This window comes from Lactuca sativa, chromosome 4 (genome assembly GCF_002870075.4).
Source record: "Lactuca sativa cultivar Salinas chromosome 4, Lsat_Salinas_v11, whole genome shotgun sequence".
Classification (NCBI taxonomy): Eukaryota; Viridiplantae; Streptophyta; class Magnoliopsida; order Asterales; family Asteraceae; genus Lactuca; species Lactuca sativa.
Window position 1 is genome coordinate 34,336,764 of NC_056626.2, and position 9,721 is coordinate 34,346,484.

A 9,721-nucleotide genomic window follows, 5' to 3' on the forward strand; every position below is an offset into this window, starting at 1 on the left:
ACCTGTTAGGTTGACACGTGTTGTCTCAATTGACACGGGTTTGTGTTTGGTGTTCTATCTCATGTCACAATGGAAAATCTTGTTTTGGTCATAACTTTTCACTCGGACTCGAAATCGTGCACGGTTTTTGCCTGCATTCTTGTTTTAACATGAGGTAGTTTTTGAAACCATAAAAACTAAGTTTTGGAATTAAGAACTTAATATGTGACTTAATTGACCATTTTGGGTATTTTGAACTTAGAATGTTAAGTTGACCCATAGAAGGGTATTATAGTCTTTTGGGGATTTTGGAGTTGGAAGTGGCATAGCTCATGATTAGAAGACCTTTGGTGTTGAAAGCTTAGGAATTAAGGTGAGTACATTTACCTTGGAACATTTGTCCCCAAAAAATGAGTCTTCTACTTGTGTTTTTCTTTTTGTGCTATGTCATACATATGTATATTATTTGAAAATATATGTTTTCATTTTCTCGTTGTGATAGTTTATTATTCAGGGACGACCTTTTAAATTAAGGACTTGTTTTGAGAAATTGATTTATTTGTTGGGGGGAATACGTGCACAATTTCCTTTTTGGTTTTTCTTGTGAAATATTGGGAGTACACATACCTTATTGTTGATTTTGTTTTTTGGAAACTATTTAACATATACTTGATTTCTAGTTGCCCTTATGGGGATTATTTGTGCATTCATGAAATGTCATTTTTGGAAATGGTTTGATACTTAAAGAAAAGGCTTTATTTTTGGAGAATTGTTTTGAGCATTCATATGTGCATATCATGCTACGATGTGTATGAATTTGTGGTCTCGGGTACCCAATTAGAAAATTGTTGTTGCTTGTATTTGTTTGTGAGTTGATTTCTAGATAATCCTGATGTTCACGAGTAGAGGCTCGCTACCCATTATGAGTCCTAGGTTGGATGCCCCTAGTCTCTGACTTGTTGTGGGTGTAAGGGCTACTTGACAATTTTGTATGTCGTGCGTTCTTCACACCCGGTCATCATTACCTTGTTGCCAGAGGTGAGTACAAAAGTTGGTTGTCTGTCATGAGTATTGCGCATCCGATGTTTGTTGTGAGTTGGACTTTGATATTGATAATGAGTTGGGAGTAGTTTCATGCATTGCATCCTACATATATGTAACTGATCTTATTTTATCCCTTTGTTATTATGAGACATGTTGTCTTTTTTTGGTAACTTAAATGTTTTATGGAAACCTTTGGGCATTTAAGACCCTTAGATTATTTTTTAATTATAAATCCAGTTTCTACATTTATTTGGATGTAATGGAAATATTGGATGTGAGAATGTGGATTTCTATCGTGTTTTATCTCAATCGAGTATTTAATAGTTTGACTATTATATTTTGTTCTGGTTATTGAGAGGTGCTACTCTAGGAACACCCACTTGGTACTATTTACTTAATAATGAAGTTTATTTGGGAATTGTCGTAAATGACAATGTACTTTGTATTATGTCTCATTTTACACCCAAGTTGACTTTCAATGTTGATTTGAGATGGTACGGATTTGTACATTGGTGTATAAACCATAATGTTCATTCATACATTGTTTATATTGTTTAACCGCGGGATCCTACTCACCAGGCTCCCCATAGCCTAACCTACATGTTGATTAATTATTGCAGGTTAGTAGATATTGTCAGAAGCTTAAGAGGCTTATGAGCTTTGGATATTTAAAAGAGCTTTGGTTTGTAATATTCTCTTAAACCATTGTTTTGGTATCTGTTGTAGCACTGTAACACCCCATTTTTGCCTTATCGTATAAACGACCAGTCACATAAATATACATCTTTGATAGAAGACTATTTAGGATGAATAGTCTTGATGAAAGAAGTAGCAATTGCAAAATCGAGTGCTTGCGTATAAAGAACGTTCAAATATGACTTCGTAAGAGGAAGTTATGATTTTTAGGAGTTGCAGCGAGCAGTGCATGACACAGAAACCGAAATCAAAATCGGTTGATTGTTAGGAAAACAATCTAAACGAGAGTTGAAGATCTCGTCTATATGATTTCATCAATATAAAGATAGTCGAGAATGGAATTCATATGAGAGAGTTATGATTTTTATATGGGATTTAATAGTCTAAGTCTGTTAAAAATATAGCTTTGCAAATAAAGTGAGAATTAGCCTATAGAGTCTAAACAAAAGTTGTAGACCTCGTCGATAATTACACGTGGATATAAAGAACGTCTAAAATAGAGCTCGTATGGAGAAGATATGATTTTTTGAAAAATCAAAAAATCCCACGAGCAGGTGCATGCGTCGACAAGGTGTGTGGCATGCACTGTCACACCAATAAGTTGTTGACACGTGTCACCACTAAGACAATGCCATGTCATCACGGTCGACCAGGTACGTGACTGACGTGCATGTTGGAATTTGCCCTATAAATATTGGATCAAGGTTCTTCATTTCTCACGCCCATTTCTCATACATCTCTCTCTAAAATTGAACTATAGAACTACTTTCGGGTGTGTGAGGAATTCTTATGTAGTGAGACCCTGAGGCATTTGAGAGCCTAGTGGAGTAGAAGTGCTCAATATCGAAGTTCTACCACCTTATATTCTGGTTTTCGCTAGGATCCCTGTAAGTTAAGCTATGTGTTTAGTGTGACTTATATTTATATTCATAGTCGTTATTATGGATATATATATATATATATATATATATATATATATATATATATATATATATATAAGATTTATCAGTCATTCTAGTTATAATTCTGATTAATCTACTTACGGTAGAGGTGTCTAGAATGGTCACGTTGGCTTGGTTGTTGTATTTCAGAAAGGTTATATGCTAAAATGGTACTGCCTCCCAATTGTCCATCCTGGCTTATCCTTATTTGATAGAAATTTCAATATTCATTGGGATTAGTGATGAATCCAACTTTCGTTATCAGATGGTCGTAGGAATTGATAAGCTATAGTATTCTAGGTTAATATTTGTTAGACGCATTACCCATTACGTGGAGGGATAACTGTCAATCATCGGAGTAATTGTCTAGATGATTTATCTCATTATACTATGTATTACAATACATGTCCATGTATGTTAGGATAGAGAACTAATAGAGTAGAGCTAATAGATTAGTCTCCATGTGCTTAAGTGTAAATTGGGAAAGTAGAAATTATAATTGTGCATGTATTAGTAGAATTGAAAGTGCGGTTTCTATGTGCATAATTATTGTAATTAAAGACTTAGTTAATGGATAATGGTGGAATGGTTAAAGAGAATGGGACCCTATAGGACCGCATGTTAACGAAATGGCGTGTAGGTCGTAATTACATATAGAACTGTGTTAATTAAATGGCATGTAGGATGTAGGTACACATATCGTTATGTATGTTGGGCGGGCCCATTAGTTAGTTGGGTGTGGACCATTATGTAGTTTGGGCAGGGCCCATTTGTATGCATATATATATATATATATATATATATATATATATATATATGTATTCTGGTATATGGTATATTGAGGAGCTCACTAACCCTAGCGCTTACCCAGTTGTTACAAATGTTTTCAGGCACTCCAGTGGTTCGTGAGAAGGGAAATGTTCGATTGTACGCATCACATCCTTTCTCATTGTATAAAAAAATAATTTTCCAAAATGTTTGAGAAAAATTTTCAAATCCTTAGTTTGTGTTTGGAATCACACAAAGGTTCATCCAAATCCCTCAAACCAAGGATCTGGTACCAACTTATAACGTCCTGATTTTCAACCAAACAATTTCATTTTTAAAAACGTAAATAGAATAACTCCAAAACCCATTTCCATTAAAAGATCATAGTTTTATATTTATTAAATATAAAAGAGAGTTTAGCGAAAGTCTAAAACATAATTATTTCTTCGATGCGAGTACAGTCATGCTAGAGCATTCTCCTGATCAGAGGAATAACCAGAAAAACATTTAGTAATCAACTGTAAGTCACTGCTTAGTGAGTTCCCCAAAATGCCACATAAACAATATACATAAAATGCATACAATAAATGGCCTTCAACATAAAGTTGGTCCGCCCATTAGCCTTCAACATAAGTTGGTCCGCCCATTAGCCTTCAACATAAGTTGGTCCGCCCCTTTGAGCATAAAGTTAGTCCGCCCGAGTATCTTAGCCTTCAGCACAAATTTGTTCTGCCCTTAACTCACAACATGATATGACGACATATATAATAGAAAAACAAACAAACATTTCTACACAACTGGCAACTAACTAAACTAGTCTAGTTGCCTAACAACATTCTACATCAACACAACATCCTAAAATACATAGGATACATACTTATATATATATATATATATATATATATATATATATATATATACTAGTTTAAAACCCGTGGAAACCACGGTTATAAAATTAATTAAACTTTAATAGTGAGAACTCAAAATTATTAATCAATTATTTTAAATAAATTATTAATTAACTGATATTTTTTAGTTATATAAAATTTAATCGTTAATTTATAAAATATATGAAATTCTATCACCTTATAATTTATATTAATTTTATTTTAATTTCTATTCTAATGTTATTAATTTAATGTAATTAGGATGGGAAATTTAAATTTTAAAATTTGAAATTAAGAATTAGTAAGTTGACAAGTGGCATACATTAATTAGGAGGTATAATAGGATGACACATGTCATAAGAAGAATAAAATCTACATTAATTATGAGGCTTAATATGATGACACATGTCAAAAGAAGATTAAAACTATTCTTTTATTAGAATAGGGATATATATATATATATATATATATATATATATATATATATATATATATATATATATATATATATATATATTAGTGAGACAAAACTCATTTGAACAATCTCAAAGCAACTATGTATGTTGGTTTGCAGACGCCTCAACCAACACGTAACAACCTATAATATATTATGTTGGTTACTGACTATTTGAGCATACTAGCTAAATATGTGGATCCTTCATAAATCCCAAAAATATAATTTCATGGCTATCAAATAAGAATCATCAAGTCAAGATAGTCAGGATGCAAGACTATTTCGGCATATTGCTTTTCTGAAATCCAACAACCAGACTAACATGTCTATCCTAGACACCTCTCTGGTAAGTAAACCAATTAGGACATAATTAGAATCAATGACTAATCGAACTCTTATAGATTTCATAACAACAACTACGAATATAACCAACTATAGATAAGGGTAAGTGAACTTAGTTAATTGAACAAAATCTGAATAGTTGTGAGCAAAACTTCAACACCTACTTTCTTATATCCTTTCGAAACTTCCAGAGCTTCGCATACCAGATTACAGAACGAGAAGTCAAATCACGAGGAACTGAAATGCCCAAGGGGGGGAGAGAGAGAGAGAGAGAGAGAGAGAGAGAGAGACTTTGAAAGACAATGGGGAAACAAATGAAGGAGTCCAAGACCTCTATCTAAAGGCTGAAAATGAGAAAGACGTGATCCTGATAGATTATTTTGTGCACGCAACATCAGCTTTGGTGTACCCAATCTTGACTGTAGATGCCAGGTGTATTAAATGTGGTGCCCCATCCCCCTTACAGATGCCCCCAAAGCTTCTAGAATTCTTCAGAATTTCGAAAAATGATAACTTTATCATACAAAGTCCATTTGAGAGAGAGAGAGAGAGAGAGACTTTGAAAGACAATGGGGAAACAAATGAGGGAGTCCAAGACCTTTATCTAAAGGTTGAAAATGAGAAGATGTGATCCTGACAGATTATTTTGTGCACGCAGTGTACCCAATCTTGACTTTAGATGCCAGGTTATTAAATGTGGTTCTCCATCCCTCTTATATACACCCCAAAGCTTCTAGAATTCTTCAGAATTTGGATAAATGATAATTTTATAATACAAACTTCATTTTCGATGTTCTTTATATCCACGCGTTCGTATTGACGTCTACTACATCTTTCATGTTAAAAACTTTGGCTAAAAATCAATATATTTTCACTTTAATTTTTATAAACAAAGGCTTATATTTATTAACTACTCTAAGTGAAAAACAGGTGTCATAATCTTTTAGGTCTTTTACTTAAATAGATTCACAATTAGAGATCTTCTTGGGCACATATGTCTTATTAGATTTTATTAGTTTGCATTTGAAGATTTGTGATCATCGCGATTTTTAATTTGATATTATCAGAGAGTTTAGAGGTGAATAAAGATGATGACAAATATAAGTCAAGGGGAAAGGAGAGACAATGATTATGGTAACTGCTACGACAATGGCGAACACAACAATGTAGATCGTTTTAAAGGCGTTAGGGATTAGGTTGTCAAGATTGTAACTACAGGTCAATAGTTATCACCTTCCATTTCTATTTTAACATTTACTTAAATATAAATAAAAAGAAATATGCATATTTGGTCTTATGTTTGTTGAAAACTATGGATAAAATACAAACTATTCCTAACTTACATTACTGGTCCATTTCTTTCTTTTGTAGATTTGGTCCTTGTTAAACCTAAAAAGAAATTTATACCCTTTTGTTTTTTATTTTCCATTTTATTGTTTATTTGAATGTTTTAGTAATTAGAAATAAACAAAAGCCCACCATACACACACACACACTCTCTCTCTCTCTACCACTTACTCATTTTCATTTTAAGGCTCACCCTCATGTTGATTTATGGAGTCTGGTTCACCATTTAAACTTATATCCATTAGGGGTCAAGGAGGAACCGCCCCGGAAGAAATTTTCCATGGGCTAGTTTCTTTATAAGTTTTGGCATCAAAATGAGTCATAAGCTAAATTTATCATAGTTTTCGGGTTTGACCATATTAATAGATTTTAGATCATTATGTTCCTATAAATAGATTTCCAAAATTTGTGTAACCCAAGCTAAGTTAGATAACAAAATTGTAATTTCGCATTCATTAATAAAATATTCCTCTCTCTCATGTTCTCCTATTGGTATAGTCGGTCACTCGTATTATGGTAACCATGTTAAATGTCATGTGTAAAATCATTTGAAGCGTTTGTTGAAATGCTTAAGTTATAACACATTTGTGTGTGTATGTATGTGAGAGAGAGATTTTCATCAGATAGGAGGAAGAATGATATATGGGGGTGGGGGTGGGGCCAAAATGAATTAATAATAATTTATAACTAAAATTCAATAAAAATTCTAAAATAAGTATTATAAGGTCAAATAGTCCTTTTATATTTGGGATAAACCAAATCCACAATAAAACAACAAACTACATTAACCAAATCAACAAAAATATAGTTTTGTACCAATGTTGCAAATTGGAAATAAAAATTGTGCATTTTATCCATATTTTAGCAAAACATAATGACTAAATTTATAGTTTACTAAAACAATAATTATTTTGAAGAATAACAAAATTAAAAGGCAATATTGTCCAAAGTGGATATGTAGCTATGTAGTAGGTTGCCAAGTAAGCTTGACAACCTATAAACCACGTAGAATTAAGAGGTTATCTTTAAAGGGCTACAATGCACAAAAAGGTTATTAGGGCTAAATGAATAGAAAATGAAAAGTTTGCTGGGTAAGAAGGATATTAACCCAAATACTCACTATTATAGGATGAATGTCATGCTAGTAGTGACGAAAAGCATGGCAGAGATCAAGAAGTTGAGAAAACTTTTGTAGTACTCAATTTGACGTGGAAGGCTTATGTCCGCTTAATTTGAGTGGTAATGGGTTTCTTGTCTAGGGTATTGTTTCCGAGTCTAGTGCGGAGCATTATGGTTACACCAGATGACGTGTTCATCATGGAATCTAAAGTTGCAATCAGTTAGAAATGAGTTACTTGTCATATTCAACTTCCATGTTGTTTCTTTGTAGATCGTTGTTGTCGAGAGCAGTTCAAGAAAGCATTCAAGATTTGGTTGTGTTCATCCCATTTGCCGTTTTTGAAGAACGACGGGCCACTATGGCTGAAATTAATCTTAGGGATTCGTACTCGGGGCCACACATTTTGCTATCGTTCCTTACATTAACATTACTGCTTTCTTTACTCCATGCATTCTACACACATTGTTTCGGCCAAATTTAACAAACATCAATTGGTTTCAAGATTCTTGCTTATTAAACTCGTTGATTACTTCCTTGAATCATTCATGTAAAGATCAAAATATATAAGATTTATCATCATTCTTACATCCACTTCTTTTACAAAACCATAATAGTACAACATAGCGGAAAAGAACATAAAACAAAACTATGAAGAGAACATATTGATTAACTAAAAAGATTTCCTTTTTCTCAAGCTCAAAATTTAGCAGATATGTATATCCGTTTACATAATCTTCATTTTTCATTTTTAACTTTTTTTATGTAAAGCAAGTGTCGACTCAAATCTTTTGGTAAAAAACTTGATAAACATCATGCTTCATAAAAAAAGTCAAAATTACAAAATCGAAAAATGAAATATGTAAAAACTAATAATTGCTTAGTTGTTCTTTGGTGGGTGATGCCTTGGTTGATGGTAATCTTCAGTGAAAGCAACAAAATTCACATTTTTGTTTCTAGAAAGGCCTATTCTCGTAAAACTTGTATGCTTTCCTGTTGGCATAACATTTATTTTCGCCTTCGGGTGTAGCTTAATTGCTCTGTCGACCACCAATTTTCGGCCTTTCAATGTCTTTTCTCTTGCTGCTGCTGTTGCAGCAACAACGTACACACTCTTGGGGCGTACCTATATGCATCATATTCTTCATAAGTGTCCAAAGCTTCTACTTTAACAAAATTAAGAAGATTATACAAAGTGAAGAAAACATTAATGTGAGTAATATCTGTACCTCTACATCTGAAACATCAATGAATCCAGCATTATTTCCACCTAAAATGGAATAATCAATATAAAAGTTATATTATTATACATAGAGATGGAGACTATAGATGAACATCAGACCTGTTAATTAGAAGTATATTCTGTGTATTCTACGTGTTTGGATATGGATAGGAGATAAATGAGATTTACCTACCTTTTTAAATAGGAAAAAGGATCTGCGTACTAAAAAAAGAAAAACTATATATGCTGCAGGAAGAGTATAAAACAATCAACGCTGGAAATATTGCATTCTTATGTTCGAGAATGGAATTCAATATTTTGTAACGTTGATAACATGGAGGTCTCCAACTTCGAATACAATATCTCTAACACTAAATGCAGAGAAATTGTATGAGCTAAGCTGCATAACAAATTGCCATCTTTGCGCTATTCTACAGTTATCGAACTTTTTTTTGGATTGAAAGCACGCATGCCCATTGCCCAGTAATGACAATAAAACAAGAACCATGAAAAACGAAGAGTAATGAAGGAAGATAGAATACACTCGCACACACCTTTGCAACGAAATCCAGTGAATAGTGTGCTTGCAATGACGAATATTAGTAACGAACTTATAGTAATCAACCTTAAAGACATCATTGTCGACTTTTTATACTTTTTTTTTTTGTAGGAGTATGTCTGTTTCAAGAATTCGGGAAGAAGAGAATGAAATGCAGCTTTGTTTAGGTCTATATATAGACTGAATCTCAAGCCAAATTCGCGGTTCAAAATTATTTCAGATTGAATTATGGTTTGTATTTTGTAAATTTACATGCATTCTTAAAATTATCAAAATCGGGGACCAAATTGTTTGTGAATGCAATTGTTTAAGGTGTTTACATTAACAATCGTGTCCAACCCCATGTGTATAGTTTCATTAAATTA

The 9,721-nt window shown here is 32.9% G+C and overlaps 1 protein-coding gene across 1 annotated transcript; it reads right to left on the reverse strand.

Annotated features, from left to right (window-relative positions):
• Window positions 1–8,118: 8,118 nt before the first annotated feature.
• Window positions 8,119–9,483, reverse strand: LOC122197608 (uncharacterized). The gene is made up of 3 exons (XM_042901819.1): window positions 9,352–9,483; window positions 8,805–8,845; window positions 8,119–8,701 (listed from the first exon to the last, which is right to left on the reverse strand). Exons 1-3 carry the CDS (start codon window positions 9,434–9,436, stop codon window positions 8,456–8,458), a joined length of 372 nt encoding a protein of 123 aa, XP_042757753.1. The 5' UTR covers window positions 9,437–9,483; the 3' UTR covers window positions 8,119–8,455.
• Between the last annotated feature and the right edge of the window lie 238 nt (window positions 9,484–9,721).

Excerpts from the sequence above, each read along its gene's own strand:
- LOC122197608 (XM_042901819.1), bottom strand. The coding sequence starts at position 9,436 with ATGATGTCTTTAAGGTTGATTACTATAAGTTCGTTACTAATATTCGTC. Across the intron at positions 8,846-9,351 it reads CACTGGATTTCGTTGCAAAG|GTGGAAATAATGCTGGATTC; the intron begins GTGTGTGCGAGT and ends ATTCCATTTTAG. Across the intron at positions 8,702-8,804 it reads TTGATGTTTCAGATGTAGAG|GTACGCCCCAAGAGTGTGTA; the intron begins GTACAGATATTA and ends TGATGCATATAG.